The 14190-nt window shown below is 35.3% G+C and overlaps 2 protein-coding genes across 13 annotated transcripts in view; both read left to right on the forward strand.

Moving 5' to 3' along the window:
• LOC136845605 (dynein intermediate chain 2, ciliary-like) overlaps nt 1-2670 on the forward strand; it is a 187653-nt gene extending 184983 nt beyond the window's left edge. For both annotated transcript variants that reach the window (XM_067115768.1, XM_067115767.1), the window contains 5 exons: nt 100-225; nt 456-630; nt 1503-1728; nt 1985-2218; nt 2396-2670. In XM_067115768.1, the coding sequence (XP_066971869.1) occupies nt 100-225; nt 456-630; nt 1503-1728; nt 1985-2218; nt 2396-2531 (897 nt within the window). In that variant the 3' untranslated portion in view covers nt 2532-2670. The remainder of the gene's footprint in view (nt 1-99; nt 226-455; nt 631-1502; nt 1729-1984; nt 2219-2395) is intronic.
• A 2056-nt stretch (nt 2671-4726) lies between these two features.
• LOC136845891 (longitudinals lacking protein, isoforms H/M/V-like) overlaps nt 4727-14190 on the forward strand; it is a 30494-nt gene continuing 21030 nt past the window's right edge. For 5 of the 11 annotated variants that reach the window (XR_010855288.1, XM_067116336.1, XM_067116339.1 and 2 more), the window contains exons 1-4: nt 4882-5128; nt 6856-6968; nt 7529-8128; nt 8893-9126. Coding sequence is in view for 10 of the 11 variants with exons in the window: in XM_067116336.1 (XP_066972437.1) it covers nt 6888-6968; nt 7529-8128; nt 8893-9126 (915 nt within the window). In the remaining variant the exon portion in view is untranslated. Of the gene's footprint in view, nt 5337-6855; nt 6969-7528; nt 8129-8892; nt 9127-14190 lie in introns of all 11 variants that reach the window. The other 6 variants (XM_067116337.1, XM_067116345.1, XM_067116343.1 and 3 more) reach the window with 5 other exon arrangements.

Below are 14190 nucleotides of genomic sequence, written 5' to 3' on the forward strand. Positions count from 1 at the left end.
TCAAGACAGTGAGGGCATACATAAAATCAGCATTTCAGTATACCTTAGAAATTTCTGAAAGTCTAGGGCTTTATTTTTCTCATATTATTGCACTCTCAGATAGCAAGATTAATGGCAGGGGGTTGGAGTGATGGTACCATTGTGGTGTATGACATTCAGTCTCTGTCTTCCACTCCAGTTACTTCCACAACGATGAATGGTAAACATGTCTTACCAGTCACAAAGGTAAGTACTGTTGATCATTCCAGCAAAGTCATTGTTACTTGTTGTTTAGTAAGAAAAATTGTTGATTAATAGAATTGGTACCTGGGTAGTGAATAAATACTGTAAATAAGAAAACTCATCTGTACTATGTTGCATCATCTTTTGACCGTTTAAGTTCTAATCAAGATGTCACTGGAACCTCCGAGATAAAGTCTAATAATTTGTACGTATTTGCATTGCTCTTCTAAAAGGTCCGGTGGAAAACTAGTGAACCAGGAGAAGACCTGCAATTCTTCTCAGTGTCTCTGGATGGTCGAGTCACCCACTGGGTTTTTCATTCCTCTAAACTTACATACAATGACTTCCTGAACTTCAAAGAAAAGATAAGCAGGAGTTTTATTGGCGGTGCTCCCATTGGTCTAGAAGGTGAGCATTACCGGTATTTTCTGCTCTTGTTCACTTATAGTATGTTGTTTGTCTTGTAATTCACTTTTTTAAGTGAAGAAACTGTAGGGATGATGAAGAATTTGACTGTACTGTAATTATCAACTGCAAGAGAATTATCTGTTAATGAGTTAGAGGAATCCAAAGAGCTAAAGAAAGTGGCCTGTTTAATATCCCCAGACATCACTTAGGGCGTTTTGCTTATAGTAAAATAGGCCGTTGGGTGAATTCAGACCGCTATATATCCTCATAACAAAGACCATCTTAGACTTGTTGGGTCTTGAATGACGAGAGTTTTCTGAGGAGAGGGATACTCAATATGTTTATTGTTACGATGTTAGGATTTCTCATAAGGAAAATCGTGAATAAATAGATGCAGGTTATCTTTTTAAACCCATCCAGAGTGCCCTAGATGTGTAAGTAATGGCAGGTCAGTTTTCAGAGGGAAGGGCATTAAGGAAGGAAGATAAAAGATAAGGAAGGAAGATAAGCCAAGAAGGCTTTCAGTATAATGTGAAAAATTCTGGTCTGTCGTCAGTTGGTATTTCATGAACTGAGAGTTTGTATGCTGGATGACTGGCGGAAGTCCAATGTAACTTGGGGATTTTTTCAACATCTTGTATTGGAGACTAGGAACTGCATGCTTATTGCAGACAGGACAGCTAATGAATGGATTGTAATATCATTTGCAAAAATGTAAAATATTTATACATAAAATGTAAAATATTTATACATATGTGTATTGTGTCCCCTAGACTCTCCTTAGATATCAAAGGACACAAATCACTCTTTACCAGAATGAATTTGTAATTGCAAACCACTTCGAGAAGCACCTGTTTCTCTATTCCCATTAGGGTCACCGACTTGTATAGCGCTTTGTCCTGAAGATGAGCAAGTGTTGTTGGTGGGTGTAAACACAGGAGCTGTCTTCCAATGTAGCACTGTCTCCACCCATTCTATGATTCGATATCCTGCCCACCTGGCCCCTGTTCGAGAAGTGCAATGGAATCATTTCCACAACAAGGTCTTCATAACCTGCTCCCTGGACTGGACTGTCAAAGTTTGGATTAGGAATATGATGTTAGTTTAATTATCCCTTGTTTGTTCATTAGAAATGAGCTTACAATATAAAATTAATATTATTATTACTATCATTATTACTTTATTAGATACAGTAGTTTAACAAGACTGTAATTGTGTCATCATAATATATTTGTTATGAAAAATAACAAACCCAGGGTCCAGTAATCTGTATTTTCAATTATTGCTTCCCCACATATAAATGTACAGCCCAGTTGTACTAGTTGGTTACAACTTTTAATTTTATTCATCACAGATCTCCTTTGATTGTACTGGACATGGGTGGTCCTGTAGTTGGAGTCACCTGGTCCCCATACAGCAGCAGTGTGATTGTTGCTGTGACTGAGGAGTTCCGTGTCAATGTGTACGATCTTTTCATCCGGATGTGTCGTCCACTCTGCACCCAGGGTGTGCTCCAGAAGAGGAAAATCAGTGGCACATCAGTAGCACTAAGCCCTTTCTACCCAGTTGTTATTGTTGGAGGAGATAAGTATGTTATTCCTTTTGATGCCTTAACTTTTGAAGTGTGATTTATGTGAGATATGAATAAAATATCAGTACAGTACAGTATTTTTCTCAAGAAGATTACTGTATGAATAATTGGTGAGTAGCTTAAAAAAGTGTAAAGGATGTTACTTACTCTATACACCTCTCTTTCTCCCAATAGTGGCCATCTCATTGCACTGAAACTCTCTCCAAACTTGAGGAAGCTCCATAAAGATGCTAGAGCTGCTGATGCTTTAACCCAGAAGGAAATCGAGTTCGCTAAAATAGAGAGGCTGATTTCGCTGGTTAACAGATAGCCTTCATCAGAACTTAATCCATCAGAACTTCTCTGCAGACCTTTTTCACTTATCACAGTTTATATTTCCAACAAGAATGCTACGTTTACTGTAAAAAATCTTGTATCAAATGAGAAATATTTCTGTAAAGATTTAGAAACAATATTTCGGGTTTTATTTTCTGTTGTATCATTTGGTGTTCTTGATAACTCAAGTTGTCAAAACTTTTGAAGCCTAAATACCAGGAACAGTTCTTCCAGGAATACATTTATTCAGAATTTCTGCTGGAAAGAATGATGGAAACTTCAAAATATGTAAATAACTATGGAGATTGCAACCATTCAATAAGGTAACTTCGGTTCAGCAACAAGAAAGTTAAATTCCAAATTCAAGGGAGATTTGTGTGCTATTGCTTTTTCTACAAACCTTCAAATCAGTTGACAACATATCAACTTTTTCTCATTTCACTCATTTCATGCGAAAACAGTGTTGCTTGCAGTTCTTTACACATGAGAATCAATTGTGTAATACATGGCAGAGTGGTATTTCCCAAGATAAAGTCAGAATTAGACATTCTCGTCATAGTTAAGTTTGTTGTGGTGAATTCACTGAATCCACTTTAATCCAAAATGTTCGACAACTACGTGAGAAGATGTATCACAGTACTTCCAAAACTTGTGACAGAATAGTAATGTAGTCAAGAGGACAGACTTTGTATATGATGTTTGTCAGGAATCTGGTTGAAGTGTGAAGGGGAGAAAGCAATCAAAAATCGATTACTGTACAAAGCTTGGGGTAAACTCCATCAAACTAAGTTTACCGGGTGCCAATCCTTTTAGAGGTGAGTACAATTCTTTTTTTTTTTTTTTACATGCAAGTGTTTTAAAGTCTGATGAAAATGCTAAGTACATAGAACATTGTCATGGGGGAGGTGTGTAAAATAAAGATGACTGACAATGAAAAAAGCGAAATACAGTACTCAAGATACCAAATGTCACATAAATGAAGATTTCAAAAATACAAAATAGATTATAGAAAAGACAAGGATTCATTATTCGAAGATCTGATTAAAAATGGAAAAAGCTTAAAGCTGGCAAACTTAAATAGAAGACCAAAGATATGAAATGTAGTGTTATAAAAAGTTCACGCTTAAGAAAGTAAAGAAACACAAAAGTATGCAGCCTACAGCACTCATAACGCCCCTTCCCCCCATAAAAATTGCAGTGTATGACATCTCAGTTACGTAAAGTATACAAAAATAATAAATATTATTATGATTATCTATTAAAAGTAATATACACCATAAAAAAATTGAGACTAGATATTTGGTAAATAATAATGATTGAATGCAAAATTCTAAATTAATAATGAACATCACTGGTTCATCTCAGCCTAACTTGTTTATAGAAAATGTGAAGCACCGGAAATTTTGCGATAAACCTATTTGGATGTATAGTATATTATTTTGTTTATTTTGTTTTGATAAGGTTATTCAACCTACCCGAACTACCTTTCCATTAAATATGTTAGAAATAAACATTGATTTTGTCGCTCTTCGAGTTAGAGCCGTTGCAATGGGCAGGTGTATCTAAAGAAAAAAAGAACCGATTATACTAAACAAGATGGATTTATTGATTTTCCCTTTCTGAACTTTCATATTTTTCATTTGAATTCCAGAAAAAAAATTTAGTTAGGCTGGGATGAAATCTCCTAATATTCATTCAATTATTTGAATACTTATTGGTACAGGTCACAAGTTTTTTAAGCCTCGGGTATAAATTCAACCTGAAATACTTTACACACACACACACACACACACAGACTACAACTGACAGAGAGAGAGAGGATATCAATTGCCATTTAATAAGTATATTATGAGTCAAATATCATTGTTGATTGGTCAAAAATCTTAATCATAATGATTACTTTTGCTCATAGGGAAGAATTTGTAAACCACAAATTCAAGTTGCTCATTGGACAGAATTTGTAAACCACAAATTCAAGTGGCATCTTAATAGACTTGTTGGTAATTTAACCGGCATTATGCCAACATGAGCATTAATCCCCGAAGAAATGTACCAGGAAAAAAATTAGAATATTAAAAAAAATACTCTAAATTGAACACATCAAAGAGTTTAAAGATGTATGGTATGTCAGCACGTAAAGAAATGTTATAAAATACTGAAGACAGTAGTTATCCATTTGAAGTATAAATTAACTAAAGATAAAATGAAGCCGCAGGGAGGACCCAATGAGAGAGTAGACGAAGTTTCCTAAAAGTAGAAAATAATGAGACCCAAAATTAATAATTGCCAAAACTTTAATCCATTTATAGCGAGTATTTTGCCTTTTGACTTTCGAAAATGAATTTGTGAAAACAAACAACAAATAATTGAGACGTCTCATACGAACATTACATTTAGTGGCCAACTTGCCAGAGGTGTGCGTCCATCCGGTAAAGGGAAATTAACCATAACACATAACAAGTTTTCCTTCTTCGGTAGGCCTATTGTGCTGACGATATGATATTATAATTATGGTGTTATTTAAGAAAAAGAATGTTAATTCCTCAGTGAATTGAGCCCATTTGATTACGGCCAAACCATCTTCAGTCTTGGGTAAGTTGACGCTTAGCCTATTAACTTGATAGCTGACTACAGTAAAATCTAAGCTAGGCCTAGGCCTATGGTGACAAGATAGGCTTAGAGCTGTGCTAAACTAGACGCTATTGAGGCTTAATCAGTATTTTGTAATGATAGATTACTAGCGTAGACCCCAGGAGCTCACCGAGCTTGGGCTGACCAAGGCTAATCGCAGCTCCGTTGGGTAAGTTAGCCCTAGTTATTTTTTTAGAGAAGACATAGGCCTAGTTTAATTGGGCGATAATCTGCTACCATAGGCCTAGTAGCCAAAACTAGGAAGCCTAATAGTGTAGCCTAATCTAGGTAGGTAAGATCGCCTAGGCTAGTTTACTCTTGTTAGGCCAGTGAGGTACAGAGGGTCATTCAAATTTACTGTACATAGGCCTAAGTACTTGGGAATACTATGAGCGCTGTAGCCTAGGCCATTAGCAATTGTCATGGTTGTGATTACGTAAAGGTTATTAATAGAGGAAAATCTGTACAATAGGTGTAGCATAATATGTTAGTCCAAATTGTTAACAATTGGGACAGAAGTGATTTTATATTCTCTCTGTTAATACTTGGGCCAAGGTGTAGAAGGCTAATAGGTCGGCAGTGGATTAGGCTAGACTTGGGGAAGGCATGTCAGTAATACTGACGACTGCTACTGTGGCCTGGTTACTGTCTGTCGCTGACTGGAATATTTACCCCCTTTGTTTATAATCAGCCCTTTGTTGGCCGAGTCGGTTGAGCTTCAGACTGTCACTCGATGGGCCAGAATTCAGTTCCCGCGGCCGGGTGATGAAGAGTTAGAGAATTTATTTCTGGTGATAGAAATTCATTTCTTGCTATAATGTGGTTCAGATTCCACAATAAGCTGTAGGTCCCGTTGCTAAGAAACCAATTGGTTCTTAGCCACGTGAAATAAGTCTAATCCTTCGGGCCAGCCCTAGGAGAGCTGTTAATCAGCTCAGTGGTCTGGTAAAACTAAGGTATACTTAACTTTTTTATATTTTTGTTTTATTTTCATATCTTTTTTTTTATATTTATATTTGCCATCTTTTGCTTTATGTTTTTATGTTTATCCCAGAGGGGCCGGTACTTTACATGGCACCCATTTTGCATGTAAGTGGTATAGTTACCAAACCAGAAGGGGTGCAATTATAGTCTTCAGTTTTAGCGGAACATCGAAGCAACCAGCCCTTGAGCTTAAGGAAAGCAGTGGGGATGAAGAAGCTGTTGTCTTGAGTAAATGTTACGGTGTTTTTGATGTTTTCTATTTGGAGACTTGAATTTTTCATTGTTACACTTTTTTTTTTTTTATACAGTAAACCTGAATTTTTCATCATTACAGTTTACTTTCTACACAAAAAGCATAATGTACTTTCAAAACTGTTAAGTTTCAGTTATAGATCTAAGTAGTCTAGTGGTGATTTATATTATGCTTTGTATGCAGGAGGTTTTGTGTAGGTTGGGCATACATATGGAACTATCTTTAATCACACCATTCTATTCAAGGATTTCAAAATTAGGCTATGTGGCTTATGAGACCTAAGGGCCATTCTAAATAAATCAAGAGCCAGTTGCAGATGTATTATGGTTTAGCATGTAGTCTAAAATAATTAAGATTTTTAATAAATGGTTTTAGTAGCCAGGTGCTTGAATACTTGAGAACTACTGTAACATGAAAAGCTTTGTTAAGTAACACAAGATCCCTATTTCAGGTGCTCTGTAAAGTGACGGAAAAGCTCCAACAATGGAGGGTGGCTTGCTTTCGCTCAGGTGGAATGACCACAGCCACACATTTTTTGACATGCTCTCAACTATTCGTAGAAAGGTTAGTAAATTCTCCTGGCAATTAATTATATCTTAATTCCTTACTGCATTATGCAGTAAGAATGATAAAAAGTCTTTTGTTGTGTCATACTGTAATGCTAAGTTATCAATACAGGTACAGTTACAAGGCCTGGCATGCAGTGCCCAGAATTCTAGGGATCCTTTTGAAGTTACTGATCCTTATTGCTAACTGTCATTTTCCAGTTGAATGTAAATACTCCAGAGCTGGATATTATCTCAGTCCTGAGTAGGGAATCAGCTCAAGAAAAAAAATATATATTACAAATACTGAAAAGGTGTATTTTACAAACTTCATTTTTAATGGGAATGCCATCCTTTCAGTCCCTGAGATTGGTTTCTTCCCTGCAGGTGCTTTAGCTTAGATAGATAGATGATGACAACATAATTGGTGAATAATATAGACATTATATTAGGTGAATAGCAGTGAATACTTGGTTACTTTTGTATAATTAAAGTAATAATCTTATTTATACATTATTATTATAGATTGTATAAGTTATAGTAAATTTTCTTGTAATCTTACTGCTTTTATCTTTTCAGGAATCATATTGCGATGTGACACTAGTCAGTGACGGACGGTTTTACCCAGTGCATAAGCTTGTGTTGTCGACATGTAGTGATTTTTTTGACAACTTATTTAGTAGAACTGACTGTAAACATCCAGTAGTGATTGTTGCAAATGTTTCTCATAAAGACCTTGAGGCTTTGTTAAATTACATGTACTTGGGTGAAGTAAACGTTCTGCAGACAGAACTAGGAAATCTCATGAAGGCTGCAGAGGTGTTAAAAATAAAAGGCCTGGCAGAACCAACAAAAAGTGCAACAAAAGATAATAAAGACAGACACCACAAATCCTCCTCAGAGTTGTTTGATTCAAGTACAAAACGTAAAAGGATTGAGGACAGTGGTGGTCCTTCGAGTAAGCGATCTCAGTGTGCAGGAAGGCCAGATTCAACTGAATCTGCACGTTCTAGAGCCTCTAGTGATTTACAGACATTGTCAAAAGATAGTGATCGTGGTGCCATACTACCTACACCCAGTAGCTCTAATGCTGACCCAAAAGAGCCCTTTACCCGAACAGTTTATGAGCAGAAAGGTAGCAGAGACGATGGGTCAAGTGAAAAGGCAATAAGACCTGAGGTAAGTAACTTTTTGATGTATTCTCATTTAGTTGAGATAAGTTTACTAATGTTTTCTTTTTCATAATTTCACATACTTGAAGGTAGTTTGTCAATGAAATCATGGTATAATCTGGTAGACGACAAGCAATAAAGAAGATAGAGATGTATATAGAGAGAAGGGGAGGGAATTAGAGATGGGAGGATAGAGCAGAGAAGACAAATTGGGGGGCAGTGGAATCAGAATCTCTGCACAGCTGAGGGAAAAATGAAATATTCAGGATAGTGAAGTGGTCTAGGAAAAATGAAAAAAACTGTGAAGGGGCAAAATATAGACTGTATTTGCTGGCATTTAAGATGCATTCCCCCAAAACACATTAAGGAAATTCACAGAACACTGTATGAGTGAACAAGTTTAACCTTTGGGCTGGGAGCAACTGGTTTTGATGATGAGTAACAAATCCCACATTAGACACAATGCAAGCCACTGTGGCATCTTGCAGCAAACTTACTCTACAAATACAGTACAGTATATATATACTCATGTGTCATATATCTGATAATGATTGATGGTTTTCTTTAATAATAATGGCAAGTGTATTTTTATATTAAAGTATTAACTGCTTTTCACTGAATTAATTTATAGTATTAGGTTGAGATTTTAAGCCTCCAAATTCCAAGTCGGAATCTTACTGCTATCCTTTTGACAACTGACATTCAGTATCAAAATAACTGTTAAAAATATTTCATCATCATTTCATTGGCTTCTCTTTCCATGTTTTCCAGGTTAAAGTGGAAGAAATTATGGTAAAGGATGAGCCAGGGAGCTGGTTTAATGAAAATGATGACAGTGGGGCAAATGTATCTTACAGTGAGACAGATTCTAATATTGAGTACAATAATCAAACTGTGGATTATGCAAACTCTTGTGTGCCTTGGGAATTGTCCACAGCTGCCCAGCCTCATCCCCTGGAAAGCCACTTGCCTCAAGGCATGCCGGGAGCTTCAGGATTGCAGGCGGTGAGTTTTCAAATGATGTTTTTCCTGCTGGTGAAACTCCTTTAACTTTTCAGATGAAGTCAAAAGAATATGTTCTACATCATTTAGTTTCACTTTTGAATGATTAACAGCATTTCAATTCAAATGCTGTAAAATTGTTTACAGTTACAGGAGTTTCATAATTCATTTTTATTCATTAATGTGTTTTTAAGTAGATTAAATATGACATTAAGAAAGAAAAGAATTGATCCAGTTAATAAGCCGTTATGCGGAAGTGGATTCTTTCGCTGCTGATGTGTAAGTACAAAGGGATAGTGCTTTATCTGGGTTTAATAACTGTGATACATGATTTGGATAGTTTTTCCCTAGCATATTTTAGAATGTAAACACTGTTGCACATATATTTGGAGATCATAAACTGTTTATTGATTTATCCTGAAAGATTTCTAATTTTAAACATATTCAGCTAGAAAACTTGTACTGTTTGCAAAATAGCTTTTTAATGTTATCACAACATTAATATATATGTTGTGTTACCTTGAAAAGTACTCTTCATATCAATTGAAACTTCTTACTCCAACTTATCGGTAAATTCCTGATAAGAGTCAGCAGACCAAGTGTTAAATAGATGCCAAAAGCGAGTCAGGTAATGCTTAGGTAAAGATATGGTCTCCCTTTTAGTGAGTGTACCATGTATAGCTGGTATGAAGTCTTATCCCTAAACTCATTAGTCGTAAGTCTGTCTCACTGATTTATTTTTCTTGAGCACATTTATTGATTTCTATCATTAAAATATGCTCTTCATTTGTGGTGCAGTCTTGATGTTAATAAGGGTTTTGCTTACCTTCAGTTTATGTAGCTGCCAAGCACCATTATATACTAGTACGGAGTTATACAAGTTTAGTACGTTGTTGACTATTTTACATACTTTTTGCTTGTGTATTAAACGTGAGTTCTTGACATTCTATCCAGTGTTGTAATTAAAGCCACTGGTGTGTGGAAATTTGACTACAAATTTTCTTCACTTGAATTTCCTTCTGTTTTATTCTGTGACTAAAGCTTCATCCTCAAAGTACTTAAATAAAGTAACACGAATCTGCATTTTATGGTCATAGACAGGAAAATAAAACTGAAAAATTTGACATTTTTCTTGTGTGAACCTGTGAAAATTAGACAGAAAATTCTGTTAAAATTTTAATTCTTCCAGTTTCTTTCTACTGTATTTCATTCTGTGAAGAAATCAACTTCTTCTTTCGACCTTATTAATCCCACTGTATAGCAGGGTCTGTGAGGAAATATTCATATGGAGATTGTATACGTAGCTATCATTTTTTTTTTTTTTTTTTTTATGCAGACTTTTCAAAAATTATCATAAAATTGTATTTCTTCCAGTTTCCTTTTATTCATTCTGCGACTGAATCTTTTTCGTAAGAGTACATAAGCAACACTAATATTCATTTTTAATTTATAGAAAACTGAAACACAACAACTTGATGTTTTTATCCATATGTGGACCTGCAGAATTTTGAGGTAGAATTTAATATCCTCCCATTTCCTTTTATTTTATTCTGTGACTGACTTCACAGTCAGAGTGCACAAATGATCTTCATATTTGGGTCATATAGGACTGAAATTGAAATAGGAAGATTTGACATTTTTCTCTATACGAACCCGCAGAAATTTGATGTAAAATCCTTATAAAATTCAATTTCTTTTTTTTTTTTATTCTGTGGCTGAATCACCCTCAGAGTGCATAAATAACACTAATCTTGGCTTTTATGTCGTAGAGGACTGAAATTGAAACACAAGGATATGACATTTTTTCCCTATGTGGACCTATGGAAATTTGATGGAGAAATCTGATAAAAACTTATTTCCTCATTTCTTATTTTCTCTAGTTTTATTTTTTATTCTGTGACTGCATATTCATCTTCTGAGTGCATAAATAACACTAATCTTCAGTTTTGTCATAGAGAATTGAAATTTAAGCAGTGAATATGACATTTATTTGTATACCTTTTTGTACAGTTTGCCTTCGGTTATCCACAATAATACATCTAAAGCCTTTGCAGAAATTGGAAATTTTTGTGTATTTAAAAAAAAGCCATATGGATGGTAAAGAGTAATTTTGTATCCTTTTTTTCCCTATTTTGTCAGTTTACAATACTGTATGTACTGTACATGCAAATAAACAAGTCAGAATACAGTGTACAGTAAACAAAATAAGAACCAAATTGTTTATCAAGGAAAAGTTCAGAGGTACACAACATGGGAATCTAGTCATATCTTTCACAGTCTTAGGAGGAAGAATTATGTGTAACATTTAATGATGAAAGAATGGTGATTATGAGTATTTCTGTTTTCTTTCAGTAAGTAATCTACATATAAAAAATGGATGGATATATTTGTGTGTGTGTGTATGTTCTAGTATAACTCTGAAACATAATGAACAATTTCAACCATACTTGGTATCCATATGACTTACCATCTGGGAAAGAATACTGTGGGGGTAAGACACCACTGGCACCAAAGCATAAGAGGGTGACGTAGAAATAACCGAAAACAACAAATATTAGAGTCTAACCCATAGTTTTCGAGGTTGCTGAGATGATTGGTGACACTCCTGATGCCCTTTAATAAAGGCCAAGTGCAGCCTCAATAGGAAGGAGGGGTGAGAAGGGGTGAAAAATAAAATACAAAAAAAATACAGATATTAGTGTCTAATCCATAGTTTTCGATGTTGCTGAGATGAATAGTGACACTCCTGATGCTCTTTAAGTCCAAGTTCAGCCCTGATAGGATGGGGGGGTGAGAAGGTGTGAAATATAAAATGTCAGAAATGCTGGGCAATGTAATTGAAGCAACTAAATTACTATCTTACAGGAAAGAGAGAGAGAGAGAGAGAGTAGAGGGGGTGTTAGGGAGGAGAAAGGAGAGAGAGAGAGAGAGAGAGGGGGGGGGCATGTTAGGGAGGAGAAAGAGGGGAAGAGTGAGGGAGAATTGGAGAGAGAGAGAGAGAGAAAGGTGGGGGGCACATGTTAGGGCGGAGAAAGAGGGAAAGAGTGAGCGAGAATTGTTGAGAGACAGTTTATCGGTTGTCATTCAGAGTTTTCCCAGACAGTGCTGGGTTGGTCAGCTAGTTATTATAATTTATAAACAAAGCACAGTATCTTGTGTCCTATAGGTTTTAAGGAACACTTTGTATCTGTAGCGAGGTCATGAATATATGAATTATTTGCTGTGGTAGCAACATTTTTTTACTATGGTTATTTTATGGAAATGAAAAGCTCTCTATACCTGGAAAGTAAGCAGCAACATTTTTGTTGCGAAAAGTAAGCAGAATCGTAATTTTGTTTTTTAATTTCATTATTAGGACCAAGTGTCCTCATCTTGTTCAAGCTTGAGGGAAAAAAGAATTAGCAGTAGTATGGAGGAAAAAAACTGCATGAGGTACTGGAGTAAACTGTCAAATACCCCCCAAATCACAAAATGTAATGGAGACTATGAAAATGTAATTGGAGTTGACATGTAGGAAACATTCTTATAGCCAGCCAGTCAGAGGATTTATATCGCAATAAATGTGGGAAGTGTGGCCTGAAGGGTATTAAAATGCATACTTGGGGGCGAAGTCACATTTTTATTACCTTGTATCTTTTCAGTTTTACACCATTCCTGAATTCATTATTAAGAGAGGGCTTGAACTTAATATATTGTAGTGTGCAGATGTGCTGACAGTTTGTTGGCCGTTTCTTTAAAATTGACAGGCTTATTGGAAATACTGCATAGACATAAAAACTGTACATTTTTTACAACACAAAAACACAGTAATTATAGATTGAGTATTTCAGTAGAACATAATGTGTTGGTTTTTATGTTGGAAATTATATTTCCTTTTTATCTCAAGAAAATTGCAACGTTAATTGCTCCCTATATATTTCCCCCAAACATAAGCCATATCTATTTCCAATTGCTTATGTATTATTGTGTTTTACTCATTTTTAACTCTTATTGTTGGGCAAACCGCTCATTTTTGTTTCCCCTACCTCTACATGAAACATGTATAAGGAAGCACAGTAGGAAACAGTGTTTGGGTGGGAAGAAACAAAAATGACTGAATAGCACCAAGAGCAGTGGTAAATTATGCTCAAAACTCATGACAAGCAGCTTAAGAAATACTTGTGTATCATTACAAAAGGAAAAAAAAGAGAGAAAACAGCAAGATAAGAGGCAATAAAATGTGGCAATGTCCATTACATGGAGACCTAACCTTTCCTGATCTTAACTATTGCTATTGGTTGGCTGTTTTAGGAGCAAGAGCCTGTGCCAGCACATGGCTGATTTAATCTAAAACTAGATAGATAGACAGATAGATAGTCTGACTGACAATTGTGTGATTGATTACTGAAAAATGAACTTGTCACAAAACTAAGCTAATCTAGGGTGCGATGACCTACTTGGCTAACCTCCCCCACCACCCATTCCTGTTTAACCTTGCCCAAAAATTTTTGTTTTTATACTCAGAAGTATGCATCCTAACCTGACCTAGGGTGCCATACACTACCTGCCCTAAGTTGGTGGGAGAAGAGCACCTGGATTTCCTTGAACGTAACTTGTACTTTTGTATTTTGTCCTTGGAAAGTAGTTCAAATTGTTTAGTGTAGTTTTTAACCCCTTGCCTTAAATACCAGTATTCTTTCTCATGTATAAAAGTTGATTATAGTTTAATTTTTAGAATTAACAAATTGAATACCATAACTATAGGATTGTTTTAACCTTTACATATTATATTCTGAGTCAACTCAAGTTAATAGAACATGTTTATTTCAAAGTAGAATTACTCATAAAGTATATAAAGTATAATACTATACAGTACTCATAAATTATACAATTACTCTATGAGTAATTTTACTTTGAAATAGACATGTTAGATTAATTTTAGTTAACTGAGAATTTAACGAATAAATGTTGAACAAAAACAATAGTTATAGTATTTAATTTATTCACTATTAGAATTAAGGCCTCTCTTCTCAGCAACCATTTATGAACTGTGAATTGTTGTAAAATGATACTGTACATCTTTTTATT

The sequence above is a fragment of the Macrobrachium rosenbergii genome, chromosome 14, assembly GCF_040412425.1.
Source record: "Macrobrachium rosenbergii isolate ZJJX-2024 chromosome 14, ASM4041242v1, whole genome shotgun sequence".
NCBI classification, from domain to species: domain Eukaryota; kingdom Metazoa; phylum Arthropoda; class Malacostraca; order Decapoda; family Palaemonidae; genus Macrobrachium; species Macrobrachium rosenbergii.